Raw genomic sequence first — 21,513 nt, 5'->3', positions numbered from 1 at the left:
GCTTTCGACCCCGCCCGGGCGGGTGCCCCGCAGACCCCGGCTCCCACAGTGTCACAGCACACCGCGGCCCGATTGTCTTCGACGGAAAGGGCGCACGCGGCCGGGCAGGGACCACCCCCCTTCCGCTCCTCTTAGCTCTGACCCTGTTTAGCCAACCGAACTGAAAAATCATTGCACTTTGACCGCGCGTCACGCCCGGCCCGCCCGGCCCCCCACCCCGGGGCCTTGCTCCTCACGCCCCGGGAGTCTCCCACGGGATCTCCTGCCCCTCAGCCCTGGGGTCCTCTCAGCGTGGAACGCCGAGGAGAGCGGGGGAGGGCTTCGCTCAATTTCCAACAGAAGCCGCCCCTGGGGCCAGCCACCTAGCGGCTTCGCCCTGGGGAGCAGGCACCACCTGCCAGCCGCGCAGCCCCAGGTAATGGCCCTCCTTCCTCCCCGGACGGCTCCTTCCCTCCTTCCGCCAGCTCAGGGCTACAGCCTCACAAACTAGATTCTCAATAAATAAAGCCCATAACCCACCCCTACTGGTGCAATGTTGGATTGATTGACTTTCAGAGGATCCTGACCTGTGCTTTGTGTTTTCATACCGTTAAGAAAGAGAGAAAGAGAGGCACAAGGACTTGAAAAGGGGGTCAGGGAGAGGAGACGCAGGAAGGAGGGAGTAAGGCACAGAAAGACAAGCCAGAGGGGCCAAGTCACACCCTGGAGGGGGCTGGGCGTGCTCATGCTCCCCTCCCTCCCAGGGGGACTTCTAAAGAACCTCTGGACAGGCCCCCACCATCCTTTGGGGAAGGAGGGGACTTGGGGGGAGCTACTTCCTGTGGTGTGTTACCAAATTGTTCCCAAGTTGCTCAAATAGAGGAGGAGTTCCCAATTGCAACAGCAAAGACCCAAACAATGACTGCCCCACCCCTAAATAAAGAGTAAAGACATTACAGCTAAAATCCAGAGAGAAGTGGCCATGGGGGGTGGGTGTGGTGGGAAAGGTGGGGGACAGAAAGCTCCAAAACACTTTTGAAAAGGACAACACCCAACACCCTCCAAAGGAACTGAAAGTCGGCGAGCAGGACGCCTACCTAAGCGCAGGTGGCAGCTTAACCGGCGCAGCAGCAGAAGCTGCTTCATCCTCCTCGATTGGCTCCAGGGGTCCCCTTTCTGCTCCATCTCGGGCTGGCCCCAGCAGTGCTGTAAGCATGAGGGGCAGGGGCAGGGACCAGTGGGGCGGAGCGAGGGCACCTGCATGCAGGGCTAGGGCGCAGGGGCGACCTGGAGCCCAACTCCCTTCACTCCTGGCGGGAATAGGGGACAGCCCTCCTGGTCTTCAGAGAGAGGGAATAGGAGGCCTGTCCCAAGCTGGGGCGGGATCAGTTAGAGCATTCCATCTTTTTCCTGTGGACTGTACAAAGGGGTTTGGGGCCTCAGGAACTGCCCCTAACAGCTCAGGGTGGAATGGCAGAACACCTTCCATTCTGGGCTGATGCAGCAGGTAGCTCCAGGGGGTACCCCCTGCCCACCCAAGGGCCTCTCTCACCTGGTCTGGAGCAGCTAGGGGTAGAAGCCAGAACCCAGGCAAGAAGGGAGAGATGGAGGGGGCCAAGTATAGAAGGGAGAGCTCGCCAACCTACACCCCATTATCTTCACAAGCTGGTCCTCCAGGCTCCCCAGGAAAGCTCAGGCTGGAGTGGAGAGTGGGGTTCCCTAGAAAGGGTAAGGGTGGGGGCCAGGCCCCTTCAGAACTGTGCTGGTTGCTCTGTTTGGGAATTTTGCTCCTTCCCTAGAAGGCCGGGCTGGGATGGGGAGAAGGCAGTCCTGCCGCATCCTTTCTTTCTGTCTGTCCTCTGCCTGGCAGAGTCCGTTTTGCATGTTTCTTTCTGCTTGGCTGCTGGTGCACAGCTCCGTTGAGACCCCTTCCGAGGGCTCTCTGAGAACTGGGCTGCTTCGGGGGCCTGCAGGGGTCCCCGGGCTGGAGGAGAGAAGGGCTGAGTGGCTGACGACATCTAATTTTTGCTTTTCGGTGGGGCTGGGCTGGGCTGGGGGATTTTTCCATGTCTCAAAATTTCTTCTCCCCCCTTTTGAGGAACCTCTTCTTTTCATTTTGCTGTTTCTTTGTCGATCTTATCAGAGGAACCAGGACTGAAAGGAAGCCGGGGGAAAAAAAAAAAAGGCAATATTGAGAACAGTTGGGGCACGGTCCCTGGCACTGTGACTGCTGATTCCTTGAGGATCCAGCTCAAAGTCCAGCTATAAAGAGCCAGGGTGCTGGGCAATTGACCCACCGCTGGGGAGGAAGTGCAGCTCCCCTTCACGGGAATCCCCCCAGACCCTGCACCCCAGTGCTAGAGTCCAGCTGGCCTTCCCGTGGGCACAGTGCCCAGCGGGTGGGACCCCCGTGGCTGGCGCTGGCACAAACCTGGGATCTGGCCATGTTTGCAATTGTTTAGGTTTTTGTGTGGGTCCTGGAGGGTGGGGAGGATGCCAGGCTTGAGCTTTTGTGCCCAGAGGGGTTTGAGGAGTGGGGTGGGGGTGGCCCAGCTTCTTGCTGAGTTTTCTTTCTGTCTCTTTGGATTAAAAGCAGAAATTCCCGTCTGAACATCCCAGCCAAAGTCCCACAGGCTGAAAGGCTGGGGGCGGGGGAACCACATGGCTTCAGTCCCCAGCAGTGCCAGACCTGGGGGAGGGGCCATAGCCCACCCTGCAGATCCTTTACCCTTAGGGCACTAGAGTCTGGGGAAGGACCCAAGGCTCCCTGGGGTGGGCGTCCTTCCCTCATGAAGCCAGCAGGGGGCACCGCCTTCTCACATACAGGGCGTTGTCTAGCAGCTCTGCACCCAGCACACCCTGGGTAGACCCCAGAGGCAGGGCAGCTTGCAATCTGCTCTCCATCAAAGGCTACAGTCCAGACCCAAGGCCAAGGGTTGGGTCAGGAGGCTGGGTACACCTGACTGTATCTACAAAATGGGGGTCTCCAAGACTGGGTCACAGTTGCTGGTCTGTGGGTATCAGACAGAGCTAACTACCAGAACGCATGCCAGATGTGTTCATTCTATCCTTACCCAGCCCCTCACAGAAGCCAGGCATAGAAAGGGTAGGTGCCCTGCCTGAGGCCACACAGCCTTAGGGTGACACAGCTAGGACTGAAATGCAGGGGGCAGTGAAGAATTCATGCTCCTAACTGCTACCAGTGTGGTGATCATGAGGAGGCAGGGTCTGTAGTGGACAGAATGCCTGCACCCTGTCTAGAGCCTGGCCTTCCACACTGGAGTAAGAGCCCTGGTGACTGGAGCCACCAACCTTTCAAAAGAAGCTAGAAGTGCAACAGAATTTCATGTGAAATTTTCCAATATTTACTCTATTATTCCAATATTGGTTAGCTTATGGTCTACAGGCCAGATCCAGGACTCAAGTTCTGGTTGGGACCACATGATGTTATTCACTGTGAGATGGGACACTGAGTGTGAGAATTAGAAAGGGATTCAGAGAAGCCAGGTGCACTGGCACATGCCTGTAGTCCAATACTCAGGAGGCTGAGGCAGAGGATCACTTTAGTCCAGGAGTTGGAGACCAGCCGGGGCAACATAGTAAGATCCCTCTTAAGAAAAACAAAAGCAGTGGGGGATAGGGTTCAGAGATCTCTGGAACTTTTTGTGACAACAGAAATTCTATCTGTGCTGTCCAATGCAGTAGCACAAATGGTTTCTCAGCACATGCAATATGGATTCTGACTATATATTCTTTAGTTGATTCATTTAAATGTTCACAGCCACATGTGGCCAGTGGCCACCACAGTGGATGGGTATCTGTGGTATCTATAAATGTGGGATCTGGGATTGCCACAGTGACCAGGCACTGCTGGCTGGCAGAGATGAACCGCCTGTCACATACAGGAAGATATGCTCATAGGAGACCTGTCCTCCCTCTGTGCATTCCCCGAGCACCTGCCCCAAGTCTGACCTGTCAAACGAGTAAAAACCAAGCAGAGGCTCAGGGGGTCTGATGAAGATGAGGCAGAAACCCAGGTCTGAAGCACCCCAGAGTGAGCAGAAGAGAGCCAGGGCAGCAGCTAGCTCCTGGGCTTCCCATCCCGCGCCCTTCGCCCTGGCAGTCTATGGGACCCCTCTTCATAAGAAATGACTATGCAGGACTCTTGTACGACTGTTCCCAAGTTGGGGGCAGCCAGCTCCGGAGCCATCTCTCCTTCAACATGGACAGGGAGGGCTCTAGCTGCCCTGTCTGTTAGCAGATCATTCCAAGGCCCCAAGCTGGACCCTTTGGGGTTTCATGAGCTTCACAGCAGGGGGCTCAACAACCAAATCTCAGGTTGGGGGCCCTCCTCAGAGGAGGAAGACTCGGATTCCAGTCCTGGAGCTGGGGACAAAGGCAGTTCCAAGGGAGCTCCCTGGCACCTCCCCACAGGTCCCGAGAACAGAAGATCTGCTGCCAAGCACGGAGTGGCTTTTCTGCTCACCCTCCCTGCTTCCTGAGCCAAGTCCAAAACTGATTAAAACTAAGTAAAAAGCGCTGCCCAGGGAATGACAAAATTGCTAAAATTCTCTTTTCTTCCCTCATTCTATTGTTCTCTCTCCATCTGGTGCTCTAGGGATCAGCAAAAGTCACTCGTTACTGTGGAAACCACTTCTGACTGTACCCCCTGTGCCCACTGCAGCCGCCCGCCTGCCCCAGGCCCGGGGACTCCTGCTCAGCAGCATGTCCTGCTCTGGCTTTCCCGCTGCCCCCTCAACACACCTGCCTGCTCAGGCGCCCTAGACCCTGGCAGAGAATTCCTTCCCCGAATGCCCAGAGCCCAAGATGGGAACATGGGAGAAGAGAAGTTATTTACCAGACTTGCCTCAAACTCTGCCTTGGCCCCAAAACGTCCAAGCAAAGACAGCAGAGAAAGTGAAGAAGGAGGAGAGAGGGGTTGACTGAACTGGGAGGGCTCTGGCAGTGGTCAAGCACGCGCACTGCAGAGCTGCAGGCGGCCAGGGGTACGGCAAGAGGGAGGGAGTAAGTGAGCCCTGCCCTTGGTGCCAGCCCAGAGCCCAGAGGGGAGGCCCGCCTGCTGTCCCTTCCTCTGGCACCCCCTCCCGCCCTCTGCCAGCAGGGCTTTCTCGGCCTCCCTGGCACAGAGCAGAGGGGGCTGGCTCCAGCCCCTGCTCGGAGCCATTGTTTTTCTTCTCAACACCCCCAAGTTCAAGTTCATCTGGGTGTTACATCATGTCTGGTTGCTCCTGGAAACCAGACGGGTCAGACGTGACTCTGGGGAAAGGGGGTGGGAAGCTGGAGGGGGTTGAAGTTCCCTTCCCCTCCCCTCCTTGCCACTAGGGAGCTCTGAAGTTTGAAGTTTGACAAAGTTTTTTGGCTTTTTTTTTTTTAAGGAAAGGAAAAGAAAGAAAGCAAGCTCTCAAGCCACACACACAAAACTTCCATCCACTAACTTTCTCTGGGTGGGGGCCTCAGAGCAGAGGCGGAACAGGAACCAACAGAGGTAGCTCTGGGGCTCTGGGCAAAGGTGGTTTTCCCAGGGCCAAGAAAGTCCACAAGGAGGTGTTCTTGTAAAATGTGCAAAAGAAAGACATTTGCACACTCTTTTCTGAAACCCTGCCCTGTGAAAGCCGTGGGCCCTCAACAGCTGGTGTGCCCTGCTCCTGAGGTGGGTCCTTCCTAGCTCCCAGAGCCCTGGGTTCTGCTGACTATTCTCAACCTCTTTGGGGACAGGTACACAGGGGACATCCACATGTAAGTGCAAGGCCAAGTCCAGGGGCTTCCAGCTAGAGGGGCTGAGGATGGGCTTATCCCTTTAAGAGAAGTAGGGATGGTGTCAGCAGAAGAGGGGAGTGGGGACTGGGGGCTCCAGCAGTCTGGCTACCCCTAACAGGACCCATTGGGACTTAGGGGAGGGGCTTCCAGGGCAGCAGCCAGTCCTGCCCTGCCCTTGGTGCCAGAGTCTCTGGGCACTCAGCCCACCAGGCCCACTCTGTCCCTCCTCCACCATTGCCCAGCCCACCCAAAGCCAGGGAAAAGGGGAGGGCGGGGTGGGGGGTGCATGGGGCAGGACTTCCAGCCAGTATTGGGAGGGAGGGGCAGTGGGAGGGCAGTGAAGCAGACGCTGTCCCTGTTCCTGACAGGGTGCCTCGGGCTTCCATCTTTGCTTCCACCAGGCCTGGCCCAAAGCGCCTGGAGCCTTGGGTCCTTGGCCGCCTTCCCCAGGGCCAGGGCTGTCAGAGCTAATTATCCAATTAGCTGATTAGCCAGGGAGCCTGGGGGCTGCCTGGGGAGGCAGGCTCAGCTGGGCATGCAAAAGTCTAGGTCCTGAAGCTCCGCCTGCTCCCTGATTAGCTGTAAAGACCCCAGCCTCTTCCCTCACATCAAGGTGTCCCCAACCCTGTCTGTCCATCTGCGCCTGCTTACAGGTGGTCTCCTACCTGAGACTGCTGTGGGATGTTCAGAAAGTTGCCGTCCCGGGGTCCGATGCTGACAAACCGGTTGGCAGAGGAGGCGCCTGTCGCTGCGAATGCTGTGGGAGCAGGGAGAGAGGGAGAGACCCCGTCAGGCCTTGGGCCACCTGGGTACTGCCCTTCGGGACTGCTGAGAGGGAGAGACTGGGTTAGACTGTGCTGTGCTGCCAAATTTAGGCTGGGCCAAGGGCTCCTGTGCTAAAGACCAGGCTCCAAGCCTGCCCCTCCTCCACATGAGGGGCCCCTCGTCCTCTCCCGACCAGAAGCACACACCCCACCCTCCCCCAGCCCTGGCAGCCTCAATCAGGCAGCCTCTTTCAGGGCCCAGGGTAAGGAAGGAGCCCTGGAGGCTGTAGCTGAGGTCTCTCGGACCCAGTTCTGTCCCCTACTGAGATACTGGACAGGGTTGGGGACAACCTGGTCCTTAATGTGCCCTCAGTGGGTATCCTGGCTTTCCTACTTGAAGAGAGGGTCCAAAGAAGGGTGGCAGCTTTGGACCCAGGCACCCAGGTGGCCTGCCTCCACCCTGCGTGGGGAAAGTGTTCTCAGACCACTTTTCAGGCCATGTCAAGTGCACCCTGGGCAGTCCTAAGGAGTGGGTAGGTGATGTGGGGAACTCCAAGGGGACCCAACAAAGGACTGAGCCAGGAAGGATGGGGTCAGAGAAGGACGTAGGAGCTGACCTCTCAGCTTTGGCCTGGGGCAGCAAAGCCTGTGCCTTTCTTCTCTGATCAATGCACCTGGCCCAAAGGGTTCACGGTCCCAAAGCCTGAAATGGGCCAAGGCTACAGAGGAAGAGGAGGCCGGAGTGCCTGGCAGAGCCCCAAAGCTCAGTCACCTAGGGACAGCTGTCCTGCAGCCCCAGGTGGCAAATGAACCGAACACCCCTGAGTTCTTCTTGGGTTATCTGGCTAGAGCCCAACAGGAGGGAACAGGCCTTGTACTCCCAGGAGGGAAGATGTCCCCAGAGGGGAAAAAGAGTGTCACCGGTTGCCCATCCCCTGCCCTACACCAGTTATACTCAGGGACCCCATGCTCACCAGGTTCTGTCCACCTCTCTTCAGAAGTGCCCCCCAACCTGCGGCCTGAACTCCCTTCTCCAACCCTGCCCACTTCAGATGACCATGGTCATGACTTCGTGTCTTATGGTAGATGCAGATGAGAAGATGGCATGAGAAGGATGGGGGGAAGAACTCAAACCAAGAGAAAGGAGGAGAAACAGGGCCAACAGACAGCAGTGAGGTGGGCCACCCGCCCACCACTGCAGCACCCTGGCCTATGGCCTGTGAGCCACAGGGCCCTGCCCACCCTCGGCCACCCTGCCCACAGACAGCGCACAGCCCACCCTCCATCTTTCCTGTCCTTCACGTCGGGTCTACCTGGGGCCTCTTGACTCAAGATTTTTTCTTTTCTTCCTTTTGATAAAATTTGTCACCAGTTTTAAAGAAAAGAGAAAAAAAGGGGGGGGGGGAGGAGAAAGAGAGAGAGATGAAGTAGCAGAGGCCCAGAGCCCTCCCTTGTCCTTGGAACATCAACCTAGGAAAGGAATTAAGGGATTGAGGGGAAGGAAGGGGAAAGGATGGGAGGAGGAGGAAAAAAAAAAAGAGGAACAACGAGAAACCAAATGTGAGACTGAGGGTGGGGGGTCAGGGGCTGGCCTCCTGCATCTTTAGAGGCCCAAGAGCCAGGAAAGGAGGTAAGGGAGGTAAGGCAAAAAGGGGATGGTGGTGGCGTCGCCTTGTGGTCACATTTAATTTTCTTGGTGTGTGTGTAGGAACAACGAAACAACAAAAAATTGAAAAACAAAAACAAAAAAACAAAAAAACAGCAATCAGGCATGAAGATGGCATGGCTGTGCCTCCCCGCCCCCTCCCACCCGCGCCAGCACCCCTGGCCTGGCACCCCACTGTGCTGTCCCTCCCGCCCCCCAGGGGGGCCTGGGCCAGGGGCCCCAGCTGGGAGCAGCAGGCAGGGGGCTCATGGGGTGCTGGCTGGCGCAACAGAGGCCCGGGAGGCTGTGGCTGGGGGCTTGGCTCTGCTCTTGTCCGGGCAGGTGGCTCCGTGGCGCTCTGGGCTGGGGGCTTTGGCATGGGTGTGGGGCTGTTCTCTTTTGCGGTGCAGACTGTTTGGATGGGCCGGGGACGCTGGGCGTTGTGGTTTCAGTTTCATCGTCCACTTACAAGGTGATGGAGGAGTCAAGGCGGCGCCGTCTGGGGCAGTGCTGGTGGATTTGGAATCAGGCATAGGAAGGGGCACAGGTCTGGCCACTGGAGGCGGCGGCGGTAGCAAAAATGACCCCGGGACTTTGCCCTGGCCGCTACCGTTGGGCTGCGAACAACATAAATAGAGTGACGCATGAAGGCACATCACACACAGACACACGCTCCCCTGCGCGGCCGCACCAGCTCGCTCCGGAGAGCCGGCGCTCCCGGTGGAAGATGCAGGATTGGGAAGGTCCTCTCATCCGGGGCACAGGATGGGTAAGGGTGTAAGGCCTCTATTTGGTCTCTCGGGTGTTTCTCTCTCTCTCTCTCTCTCTCTCTTTTTTTTTTTTTTCAGTCCTCTTTTGAAGTTGTGGGAGAAAGGAAGGGGGTCGTCCGACAGGTGATTTGTTATTTCTTAAGGAAAATGTTTTAGGTACAAAAAAAGTGCCACCTAGCAATGCGTGCAACTGTACTCAGCGTTCTCACACTCCTGAAGACCTTCTCCCACAGCAGGAAAGACGAGCCAGCTCACCCCCACCATCCCCCAAAGGCACATGCGGGCCTCCCTCCAGGGCCCGGCCGGGCGGGCTGACCAGCCAAGGACTGCAGGCCCGTCCAGCATCCATTCTTGGCACAGCCTCAGGAGGACGCCGGCAGGGAGGAGCTCACTCTGGGCCCCGGCAGCCAGTGTCCTCAGCGCCTGTGGACAGTGGGGTGCTGGCCTTTTCTCTAAAGAACAGCCAGGGAGGAAAACGCGCTGCTGCCAGCTCCAGTTTCTGTGACGTTCTTCAAGAGTGCTTCCCTGGACGACGCCCTCAGGAGCCAGGGAGGTCAGGCCACCAGGATCCACTCCTTGTCCTTTATGCCCTCTTTGGCCTCAAACTTGAGTTTCCTCCTCCAGGCCCTGTGCCTGGCCTTTCGTGGGTCAGCCTTCTGGCTTCAGAGAAGGGAGTTGCCAAAGGCTCCCTTGCCTCTTTCCTGGAGCCTCCTGCTACTCTGGGCAGCACCCTCAATGCCCACCTACAGCCCAGACATGGGGAGGCCCAGCCCCAGCTCTTTGTCCTACCCTATGGGGCAAAGCTCTGCCCTTCCAATCACCCAGCTATGAGACCCGTGGGGGGTCCCTGTGCTCCTCCTCCTATCAGTGGACAAACTCTGTGAAGTCCACCCACCCAGTGCTTGAAGTCAGCCCGTCATTCTGTCCTCATTCATTTCACCAAGACAGTAATAGTGACACTCCAGGGGTGCCCCTCTGCAACAGTGTGTCCGTCAGCTCTGTGCCCTTGGTGCTCAGGCCTAGACCAGGCACTTTACTTCAAGTCCTGCTTAGAGAACACTTCCTCTCGGCGGGACCAGCTAGATTCCTGAATCACATTCCTTGCTCTCTGTCCTGTTCTTCCAGGACACCCTGGACCTCCGAGTGGTGCCTGGAGATGGCAGAAATGGGCAGTACTGAGTCCCACTGACCAAGAGAGATTGCCCTGCTGTCCTGCTGCAGTTTAAAATCACAGAACTCACAGCTGACCCGTGCAGGCCTCACTCGGCTCAACTTTAGCTTTTAGCCCTTTGTCCTCTATCCCTAATGACCAGCACTTAAGTCTGACATATTATTCCTCTAAATTGTTCCCTCAACTATTCTTGCTTCTCTGACGGTGACAATTCTCAAAGGCCTTGGACAAAGCATGCAGTGGCTTCTGGTCCCTGTCTGTGTCAGGCTGGAGACCCTTTGTGCTAGGTGTCTTTTTGGAAAGGGCAGGGATTTCCAGTTCTGCAGGGGTGACACCCAGATCCAAATAGCACTGCTTCTCCACATTTCCATGGCCAACCTGGTTCCTATCTCATTCTTCCATCAAGACAAAAAATAGAATAGTCCTGAATCCCCACTCCTTCTCTCTGGGCATCCTGAACTCATGTTCCCAGGAGCTGAGACACAAGCTTCCCAGGCAGCACTTGTTGCCCTAGGGTGGCCTCTGCCTCCTTCCTGCCTTCAGAGCCTGTCTCCCCTAGGAGTATCTAAGCTGCTAATCTCACTGGCTACAGTGGAGCATGCCTGTAATCCCAGAGACTCTGGAGGCTGAGGCAGGAGGACCATAAATTCAAGGGAAGTCCCAGCAAATCAGAGAGGCCCTAAACAACTTAGCGAGATCCTGTCTCAAAATAAAAAAATAAAAAGGCTGGGGATGTAGCTCAGTGGTAAAGCATCTGGGTTCAATCCCCAGTACCAAAAAATGAAAAAGTAAATTAAACCACTAATTCTATCTGATAGGGCTAGTCCTGGCTCGGTCTGATAAGGCATTACAGTTTGTGATGTACAACATTCTGTTTCTTGAAGTAACTTTCAACCAGGCTGGGAGGTTAGCTGCGGCTGGAGTGTAAATCAAGGTTTTAAATATCTCAAGTTCCTGTGACTCTGCGGTACCTTACAACCTCACCTGAGAGCCGGTATGGCTCCTCACTTTGATCTTACAGTTAAAGGATGCGGGCCTGGCCATCCCAACGTGGGCAAACAAGGCTGAGCCACAGCCAGTCTTCCTGCCTCTCAGAATCATGCCTTCCCAGTGGGTCTGTGACTTTCCCATTCACTTGGCCACCTCTTCTCCCTCTCCAAAACACAACTCCTCAAGCATCTTCTTTTTGTCCTTCTCCTAGTGGTGTCTCCACTTGCCCTTGGCTACTATTGATTTGGTTCTTTGAAACCAGTGTGTGGCCAAGGTGTGGTACTACATTCCTGTGATTCTAGCTACTTGGAAGCTGAGGGCAGGAGGATTGCAAGTTTGAGGCCAGGCTGGGCAGCTTAGCAAGAACCTGTCTCAAAAAAATAAATAAAAAAGGCTGCAGATATAGCTCAGTAATAGAACATCCTTGGGTTCAGTCCTCAGTCCCCTCAAAAAAAAAATTTTTTTTTTTAATGAAATCAGTGCATGCCTTACCCTAGGGTCCAAGGACAAGCTATCAGGGTGCCTGGGAACCCTCCTGCAATTGTTTATAAAGTTTCTCCATGTATTTTCCTGCAAAGTTAGTCAATAACTTCAGATTCTTGAGGAGGTTAGAAAGTTTCTTCTCTAGGCTCTAGATCACTGATTTCAAAGTGGATCTCCTGGCCAGCAACACCAGCATTGCCTGGGAGCTTGGGGGAAAATGCAGCTTCTTAGGCCCTCCCCCAACCCCACTGAAACAGAAGCTCTGGGGCTGAGGGCCTGTGAACTCCTCTTGTGCACAGTAAGTCTGAGAACTAAGCAAGTTCAGCTGGCCTTTGGCTCTCTGCAGCTACATCAGATTCCTGCATAGCATGCTGGTGACTCTTGGCTCTCATCTCCTCTCTGAACCTAGGGATGGCCCTCTGGAGCGGGCTCCCCTCAGATCCCCCTCCTCTCTCTTCAGATGACAGACTACAAGAGGAAACCCAGAGAGGCTGCTCCCCAGCCTGGCTATCCTCTGCTTCATCAGGGTGCCTGTTCGCAAACCTGCCTGCAGTGTTTTCTCTGAAGCAAAAGAAGAAAACCTTCTTAAGCAAAATGAGATCTCAATCTTGAAAAGTCAAGTGAGAAGCTCAAGACCCAGCCCTCAGTCTCTAGGTCCACTCCATTTTTACTCCAAGCCCTGCCTGCCTAGGTGAAAAGGCAAGCAAGGCAGCATTCCTGGCCTCTCAGTTCTACGTTCCTGACATCAGGCCTTTTGGGAACCAGGGCACAGGCTAGTGGCTCCCCATCGACACTGCCACATCTCTGAAGGAAGTACAGCAGTTGCCAAAGGTCAGGTCTACTCTTCTACGCCCCTGAAAGCAGAACAACGCTTGTCCCGAGAGGAGGGCAAGGCTACCAGTGTCCTGAGGAGCTGCAGTCAGCCAGGGAAGCCCTCACAGGGCAAAGGGGAAAAGGAGATAAGGAGGAAAGAGAAAGGAAAGCAAGAGGGAGGGAAGAGATGGACGGAGAGCCCGGAGGCCGCGGCTCCAGGAGGCCCATCTCTAATCACATACCAGCGCACAGCAAATGCCCACTCTACGCAGAGTGCACCAAGACAGCACCAGCCGAATGGAGGACGCTGGCCACTCTCGCTGGGCTGCCTCTGGCCACAGCCCTGGAGCTTCCCCGACACCAATGTGACACACACCTCTCACAGCAGGAATCCAGGCTGCCACAGCCAGCTGAGAGGGCTGGGGCTGTTCACAGCACAGCCTGCTGCCTGGGCTACAGAACCTTCCCAGAGGTCTAGAGACAACGTGTCCCAACCCAGAGTGACCCCCGAGGACCTGAGCGTCCCACCTGGGGTCATCTCTGGCCCACCACCTAGGATAATCCCTTTGCTGCATAACTGGGCCCTGAGGCTCTTGGGGATCTCCTCTGTCCCCAGGGCTGAGAAGAGCTTCACCGTAAAACCAGAATGGTCCTGGGAACCCCTTAAGAGTCCTGCTGACAGGAGAATCCATGGCAGCTCCGTGGATTGGGGCCTCCCTTCACACAGAGCTGCTCATCTGGGCACGGCCTTGCTGCCCACACAGCTCACTGAAATCCGAGACATTTTGGATTGACACAATTGGGGAGCAGAAAGGAACTCCTGGCATCTGTCAGGTAGAGGCAAGGGATGCTACTCAGTATCCTACAGTGCCCAGGGCAGCCTCACACCACAGAGAACAAACAGCTGCAAATGTCAACAGCCATGCCAAACTCTTGCCTGGAACCTTGTCAAATCCTTGCATCTCTGAGGTGTAAGAGGGGCACTGGGAGGTGGGGGGCTCAAGCCCTGGATGGAGAGATCACAGGTTCACTTCTGCTGAGGAAATAAGGCCCACAGGGAGGGCAAGGAGCCCAGGCAGGATGGGCCCAGAAGTTGATGCCCTCCACCTTTCCAGACCTTGATGGATAGGCCCTGATATAACGTTTGGACACTCAACCCCAGACCCAGAAAAATCAAGGTGTGTGTAAGACTGCCTCCCTGTTGCTCCAGCCCCAAGTGGGCCCTCTCCTTATAAGCCCTGAGACAGACAGACAGACAGAGGTGCAGAGATGAGGCTGCCGCAGGGCTCCTGGGGCCCTCTGGACTCACCTGTCCTGTGGCCTGGCCTGAACCATCCGAGCACACAAACTGCACAAACTCCTTCAGCGAGTCCTGCCCATGGTGGTGGTGGTAGCGGATGGTCGGGTGTGTGAAGTATGGGCTCGACTGCTGGATGATGGACGTGGAGGGGAAGTGCAGGGCTGACGCTGTGGCCCGGGGGCTCCCTGCATGCACATGGGCAAGAAGAGAAAGGCATCAGGGCTGAGGAGGCAGCATTGGGGGCATGGCAGAGGGGAGCTGGTGATCCAGGGCCGAGGATGTTGAGGAAGAGGGAGAATGGGGAGGGAGGAGGGTGAGGCAGGACAGCTACTTGACAGGCACCAAAAGAGCTGTCATCCAGGTCAGTGACATTTAATGTGTCCTAAAACTAAAGATAAGCATGTGTGAGGCCCTGGATTTGATCCCCAGCACCACAAAAATAAAACCAGAAAAACCCCCAAAATACCCAGATAATAATCAAATTAGTAGGCTCGGGCCTGAGGGCCAGCCACTTGTTTTTATAGGCAAAAGGTGGGCTGGGGTCTTGGCTCAGTACACTTCAAATCCCGGGTTCAATTTCCAGTACTGAAGAAAAAAAAAAAAGAAATTAAAACTTTTAAAAAATTAGAGATGTGATTGGAACTAGGCTGGGTATTACAACAAGGAGACAGGTGAAGCAGGGTCCTGCTCAGACAGAGATCCTGTCTCTGTTTAAAATCGTTTAGCTTGTTATTTGCTTATCGTATGCTTTTTTTTTTTCTTTTTCCCTTCAGTGCTGAGGATTGAACCCAGGGCTTCACACATGCTAGGCAAGCACTCTAACACTGAGCTACAACCCCAGCCCTTTTTATTTTAGTTTGAGACACGATTACACTAAATTGCTGAGGCTGGCCTCAAATTTGCAATCCTCCCATCTCCACCCACCATGTATCTGGGATTACAGGTTAAGTGCCACCCTAGCCAGCTTATCATATGTCTTCTTGTAATAGGTTTTTTTTTTTTATTTTTTAAATAATGCATTAAAATATTACCTATCTTGATGACTGTGTTTTTGGCACCCTCTGACATTCTATGCTGAAGATAAACAACTGGCTTTCCTGGGGTACAGGCCCTGTGGGAAGCCTGGGTGAGGGACTATGTGGGCAGATAGCTACTGGGCTCTAGATAAAGACCTGCCCCATGCTGGTGCCAGAAAGGCACTGGACATACACACTCACACCTCCTGAGTGCAACGTGGGATGCTCCCACTCCCAGCACAGGCTGCCTTCACGTGCTCAGCCCCATGGCCCTAGCACGCGTGCCCTTGCACACGCAGTCCCCCCGGCACAGGCCTCCTCTCCTGACGGGCCCTCCCTCTCCGGTCTGTTTCCAATCAGCTGCTCTAGCTGGTTTCATTAGGAGGCTAAGGAAACTTGGCTTCTCTCTGGAGTTCATAAAAACTGACTCAGAGCAGAGTGGGGCCTGATGCCCTCCTGCTGCCTGGGATCCCTGCCCCCACCTTGCGGCCACCACACCCTGCCCCAGCACCCGCTGCCTCTGGGCTCCCAGCCAGGAGGCCCTGAGGAGGAAGCCAGAAGGTAAACCTCCCTGCTCTGTGTCCTGAGCAAAGAAGCCCGCTAGAGAGACAGTGGACAGATGTAGGCCTGTGCCCAGGCCTCATGCTACCAGGTGGGTACCAGGGAGGGAAGAAAAAAGCAAGGGAGTGAAGGAGCTCCCCAAGTGACACCCCCCAACCTCCTGCCTGCTCCCACTCCTCACACTAGAGACACGGAAGGGAGAGATGCGCTCTCAAGGCAGCAGGTGGAACCCTTTCCCAGGGGCCACCTGTCCCCCAGGCCCAGCCCTTCACATCTGGAAAAGGGCAGAGAAAACCAGAGAAGGCAGCTGCTTGCCCCAGGATACAAGGCAGGAGACCAGGGGCTCTAAACAGTGTTGTTTTTTCCCAGTCCTGGTGATGGAACCCAGGGCCTCACACAGTCTAGGCAAGTGCTCTGCCGCTGAGCTCCACCCCCAGACCTTTTTGTTTTGTTTTGAGACAGGCTCTTGCTAAGTTGCCCAGACTACCCTCAAAATCATGATCCTCCTGCCTCAGCCTCCTGCATCACTACACCAGGCAGAGTGGTCTTTTCAATCTATGCCACCCTGGGTTCATGTTGGGAGACCAGACCCTGGGCTCAGCTAGGGGTTGGTAGAGAAGAGCCAAAGGCAGGCAGGGTGGGAGGGTGCTTTCCCACTATGGCTGACGGGATGGAGGTAAACTGGGCCTGAGGCCTGTCTGGCTGGAGAGCAGGTTGGAGGAGACTCAGGAGGTTCCTAGTGAACATGCAGTACACACATGCACCCACACACTCTTGCACATGGGAATCAGAAGCAAGTGGGAGGGTGCTTGGGAACCAGGTGAGCAGACTCAGGGCTAGGCCTGGTGGTGGGTGGTGCTGCAAGAGGGGGTGGTGCTGCAAGAGGGCCCCCCCCCCGTCCCACTTATCCTTGCTGCCACATCATCACCCACACAGGGAGCCTTGGGCTGTCATCCAGTCAGTCTTGGCCCCTGCACCTGGTCAGCTTCCCCTTGGCACTTGGCCACCTCCCATACTGCCCGCTCCAGGTCCCCCATTTCTCACCTGGTCTGACTCCAGCAAGCACAGGCAGCGGGTGGTGGGTGAAAGCCATGCGTGGGGAGCTGCCCTGAGAGGAGAGGGCACTGCAGAAGTCCAGCTTTCCTGACTTCTTTAGAGAAGCCGGGCCTGGGGGGAGGAAGCAGCAACACAGGCAGGTTTAGCCAGGCCAGGGTGGGAGCAGGAAAGGTGGGAAGCCAGCAGCTCGCTCCCTCTATCCTCGGGGTGCCCCTGCCAGCCCTTCTTCCACCATGAGGCCTCCTGCCCACGATGCCTTATCTGGGCTCCTCCATGCCCCATGTGCAGATTGGCCGTGGGTGCTTCTGGCAAGAGAGGAAAATAAAGCCCCTGCATGACATGGGCTGCATGTGCTGGGCTGGGGCTGAGCAACGGGAGCCCATCCTGCCCACTAACAAACACATAAGGGAATAAAAAGGGGTACCACAGGGCCAGCATCAGAAATGGGGTGCAGGAGGAACCTAGGGAGCCAGTTTGAGAGCCTGGGTGATGGCTGTGATGAAGGGGGCCAAAGGGCCAAGCCCAGGAGGTACTCTGGGCCCTGGGCCGCTCTGGTGGGAAGAAACCAGTGCTCCCTTTTGGGAAGGGAAAACACAGTCAGGGGCCCTGGGAGGGACACACATCCAACAGAGCAGCAGGGAGTGGGGCCAGAGGGCCTGGGTGGGTCCTAGGGGCAGAGCCAGAGGAAAAGGATGCCCCTTTTCAGGGGATTTGGAGGCTGGGGATGGGCTCTGCTCCTGGTGCCAGAGTGGTATTCTGCAGGAGACAGGCACAGAGAAGACACCCTATTTGAGCTTCTTCGAAGAGCCAGAAGCTACCAGCCAAGGGCATCTCTGCCCAATAGGTGTGACATCCCAAAGACACCAGGGCAAAGAGGGCTCCCAGTGGATGAGGTCTCTGGGGGAGTTCATCTGGACTGAACCTTGTCCTGGGCTGAACTTCTCTTCCTGGGAGAGGTGAGGTGGAGGGGAGGCAGATCTGTAGAGCTGCCATCTTTGAGGGACAAATTGAGTCAGTTGAGGGGGGGGGGCTGTAGAACAGAGAAAGAAGAGCCACAACGGCATTGGAAAGAGGCGGGGGAAGGGTGAGCTCCCAGCCGCCAGCAGAGGTGTTATCTGGCGGCAGCTGTGTGCCACCTGATAGCTGGCATGGTGGGGGGAGGGAGCCCCCCACCAGCTGTGCACAGCTGTCCCTGCTGCCGAACAGCGCCTCCCCAGCTGTTCCCCATCCTGCAGCTGGGCTGCTTAATTGGCGATTTGTCGCAGCCCAGGGAAACACGACAAGGAGGGGGAGGGAGCTGGGGGTGCTGCAGGAGGATGTTGGGGGTGCCGTGCATGGCAGGACTGCAGGAAGAAGCAGAAATGGCAGGCGCAAGAGCAGAGAGCTAAGAAGGAAAAAGCAGGGGCCAGGAAGAAGAGGGCTCCTTGGATATTAGGTCTGTGCGGAGGGTCCTGGAAGCCCTCCTCCCAGGAGCAAGTGGCAGCAGATGGGGCCTCAAGGCACCCCAGTGGCAGTCTTGCAGGAGGGATCACCTGACTGAGGTCCTGGCAGGGGCCTGGGATGCAGCCCAAGTCTCCTGGGTCCTCTCAATTCCCCCTCTCTGTGCCACCAGAGGCTCCCCCAAGGAGCAGTATGGGCCATGCTAGCCCAGGACTTGTCACAAGGAAACACTGGGAAGGGCCACCAAAGTCACGCTCATGCTGGGGCTTCTTCCCACAGAGTCCAGTCTCCACTAGAGGTCTAGAGGGTCTTGAGCCCACTCCCTCAGTCAAGGCTTGGAGGCTTTGCTTCCTCCCGGGAGCCAAGAGCAGAAGCCAGAGCCTGCATCTGTAGCCTTTCCACTGGCCACCCCCATCCCTGACCCCAATCTGTAGCAGACAAGGTGCCATTAGGTCAGACTCTGAATGAATAAAGCCCAGTCCTCTGTCTCTAGCCCTGTCCAGAGCAAATATGCCCTGTGTACACCCCACATGAGCAGATATGCACTCCCAGGCCCCAAGACCCTCATCCCTTAAGGACCTACACAGGCCATAGGTCCGACATGTCAGGCAGGGTCCCCTGCAGTGAGCCTCCTCTCTCTCCCCCTTTCTCCCTCTCTCTCTCTCTCTCTCTCTCTCTCTCACACACACACACACACACACACACACGCACGAACACGCACGAGCATGGGCACACACACTCCCTCCTGAGCTCTCTCACTGGAGGTGAAGGTGGGTGGGCTCCACATGCGTAGGCCAATCAGAGGGAAGCAAAGGTCTGAGCTGCTTCTTACAGGCTTCTCAGAAGTTCACCCTTCATTAGAGCTTCCCCGCCTGGTCTAAAAACAGCTCTGCCTGCTCTTCACTGGGCTCTGAATCTCTCTGTAAGTTGGCCCTAGCCTCCTTGAGGCCAGGACGAGTCTGTCCCCTAGCAGGTATTCAGCGATGTCTGAAGACATTTTTGTTCCTCAAAACAGGGAGTGAGTGTTTACTACTGGCATCTGGCAGGTGGAGGCCAAGGATGCCACCCAGCGCGACAATGCACTGGGCTGTCCCCACTGCAGAGTGACCAGGTCTCAAATGCCACTAGGGCCCTGGGTGAGAAAATGGCTTTAAACTCTGGGGACCACCAGGCTGGGCAATATCTGCAGAAATATCAAGAGGAGGAGGCTGTGAAGCAGAGGCCATAGCCCCCCACCACAGGGCACCTGAGGCTTGCAGGTTTTCCCCCACCATGCCCATAAGTTCTGCTGCCCACTCAGGGGTGGCCCAGCTCCTTGCCTCCACTCCCCTCCTTCAGTTGGTGTGCCCACTTCAGAAATCTAGGAGGGAGACTGGTAGTGCCACCTGACAATGGGGGAGTCAGTGGAGGCTCTGGCTGCTCTGGGTCTGGGTGAGATGGAACTGCCATGCCCATACCTGCATCCACATCGTTGGGCCACCCACTGGACTGGCTGCTGCCAGCTGCTGGGGAGCGGCCTGTCCCGGGATAGAACACGTCGTCGACAGGGCTCTCCATCTCACTGTCATCAATGGACTTGGGGCGCTTGGTGGTGCTGGGGAAGGAAGAGAGGGTCAGATGGGCCAAGGCTCCGAGGAGTCACTGGGTGCCCCGGCTGGAGAACTGTATATCGACAGCCCCCTGTGTGAGGAGCAGGTGCCAGCCCGTAGCACTGCTTCTGGACTCTCCCCTGGATGCCCAACCTGAGACCAGCCCACCTGCTCCCTGGAGCAAGGCAGTTCCAAAATCTGCTCCCTCAGGAGCCCTTTATGGTCCATCCAGGGCCCATCCAAGAAAGGAGCACCTGCTTCCTCTGCCCCACCCACCATTTCCTGTCAGTCCCCAAGGGCCAGTGAAGGTACTCTCAGAGACAAAAAGGTCAGAGGTACCACAAAACTCAGTCATCAAGGTAAAGAATATTTTAATGAAAGATTTTAAAAACTCAAAATGAATGCGTAACCAGGCATGGTGGCACATGCCTGTAATCCTAGCAACTCTGGCGGGTCAAGGCAGGAGGATCACAAGTTCAAGACCAGCCCAGGCAACTTAGCGAGACCCTGTCTCAAAATAAAAATTAAAAGAGTTGGGATGTAGCTCAGGTGTAGAGTACCCCTGGGTTCAATCGCTAGTCACACACACACACACACACACAGAGCCTAAAACCTCACAGTGAACAAAAAAAAATCCTAGTTTTAAAAGAGGACAGAACCATGAGGGTGGGGTTGTGGCTCAGTGGTAGAGCGCTCGCCTAGCACGTGTGAAGCCCTGGGTTCGAGTCTCAGCACCATATAAAGATAAATAAATAAATAAAGGTATTGTGTCTGACTACAACTAAAAAATAAATCTTTAAAAGAAAATAAAAATGAATAAAAGAAGACAGAACCTGACTCTTCCCTGCAAGATGTACCTGATGAGGCCAACTGACTACCGGCTAGCACCTCTCAACTCTTCCCCTTCTCTCTAGCGTAATCCACCTACTCAGACCCTTCCCCAGCCCAGCCCGGAGGCTTGGCCTCCCCACTCTGTCAGCCCTGCCCACACACTGCTGGAGGAGCTGCTGGAACACACAACCCCAGCATGCCCCGCTCAAAACTCTTCAGTGTCTCTGCCGCCCTAGATGAAGTCCACACGCCTTCCTCAGGTCTCCAAAGTCCTCTTGGGGTGGCCCTGCCAACCTCTCCAGCTTTGACTGGAGGGAGGCTGCCTGGAGCATCCATCCCACGTCTCCCAACCACCACCTCTGCCATGTGTCTGGGATCAAGTGCCACCTCTCCAAGAGGAGACCTTGCCAGACTCTACTTCTAGCCAAGACTTGTGCAGGTTTGGTCCCCAGGGGCAAGTGCTGTGTGACAGGAAGCTCAGTGGGGTAGCTGAGTACAGTGGGTCCAGGCCACGGCGAGCTAGTGCCTCCAACAAGGGGTAACATCCTGAAGCATCCAGGCCCAGGCACTGTGAATAACAGGGGGTCATCTGGGGCAGACCGAAGGCTGCAGTGCTAGGCTTACCTGGTGGAAGGTGGGGAGGTGATGGACCGCCGCCCCAGGGTCACCTGGTTTATGTTGTAGTAGCTGGGACTCTCCAAGTCGGCCAGCGAGAAGTTGGGCCCTGACGCTGTTGCCACAGGAGCTGGGAAGAGTAAGAGGCTGGTGAGGTTTAGAAGGTACCAGAGGCCCCACAGGGCCTATAAATTGCCGTGAGCAGCTCCCAGAAGCCCAGGGGGGGTTGCTGCAGGGACACAGGATAGGAAGGTGGGCCACCTGTGCTGCTGAGAAAACCTCCCCCCAACCCCCACTGGGGTTCCTCAGGGAAGAGCCTTTGGTTGTGACTTTTTTTTTCCCTAAAGCAGCAGAGATTAGAGCTGGCTGGGGCTCTCTGGACAACTCTGCTCCACCCAGCCTATGGCCAAAGAGACAGAGGAAGTCCCTTCTCTGTTTCGCTTGATCTAAGACCCCATCAGAACGGGGGCCCTGTGAGGTCCAAGTCCCCACACCTCAGCCCAACCTCAGCCCAATTCTGGTCCCTAGCATGAAGGAAGGACTCACTTACTCTGTGATACTCTCACCAGCTCCGTCACATTCCAGACCCCAGAAGTCACAAAACAGTCCTGGAAACTTAAGTGCCCTAAGAGGGAAAAGGGCTAGTGAGTCAGGCAAGTTTGGGAGGGGGCTGTCCGCTTTTTTCCCCAACGCTCCTTCCCGTTTTCTGACT

At 55.9% G+C, this 21,513-nt stretch overlaps 1 protein-coding gene across 6 annotated transcripts in view; it reads right to left on the bottom strand.

Annotated features, from left to right (window-relative positions):
• Window positions 1-939: 939 nt before the first annotated feature.
• Window positions 940-21,513, bottom strand: part of Nfix (nuclear factor I X) — a 79,780-nt gene continuing 59,206 nt past the window's right edge. For 2 of the 6 annotated variants that reach the window (XM_048795277.1, XM_048795276.1), the window contains exons 4-11: window positions 21,352-21,426; window positions 20,811-20,931; window positions 19,224-19,360; window positions 16,315-16,437; window positions 13,703-13,878; window positions 8,636-8,783; window positions 6,423-6,514; window positions 2,084-3,589 (exon numbers count right to left, since the gene is read on the bottom strand). In XM_048795277.1, coding sequence (XP_048651234.1) covers window positions 3,431-3,589; window positions 6,423-6,514; window positions 8,636-8,783; window positions 13,703-13,878; window positions 16,315-16,437; window positions 19,224-19,360; window positions 20,811-20,931; window positions 21,352-21,426 — 1,031 coding nt within the window. In that variant the 3' untranslated portion in view covers window positions 2,084-3,430. Of the gene's footprint in view, window positions 3,590-6,422; window positions 6,515-8,635; window positions 8,784-13,702; window positions 13,879-16,314; window positions 16,438-19,223; window positions 19,361-20,810; window positions 20,932-21,351; window positions 21,427-21,513 lie in introns of all 6 variants that reach the window. The other 4 variants (XM_015489116.2, XM_015489119.2, XM_048795275.1 and 1 more) reach the window with 4 other exon arrangements.

Source organism: Marmota marmota, unplaced genomic scaffold, assembly GCF_001458135.2.
Source record: "Marmota marmota marmota unplaced genomic scaffold, marMar, whole genome shotgun sequence".
In the NCBI taxonomy this organism is placed as follows: domain Eukaryota; kingdom Metazoa; phylum Chordata; class Mammalia; order Rodentia; family Sciuridae; genus Marmota; species Marmota marmota.
Note: the sequence above shows the minus strand (reverse complement) of the source record. Positions and strands in the feature narration are given on the sequence as shown.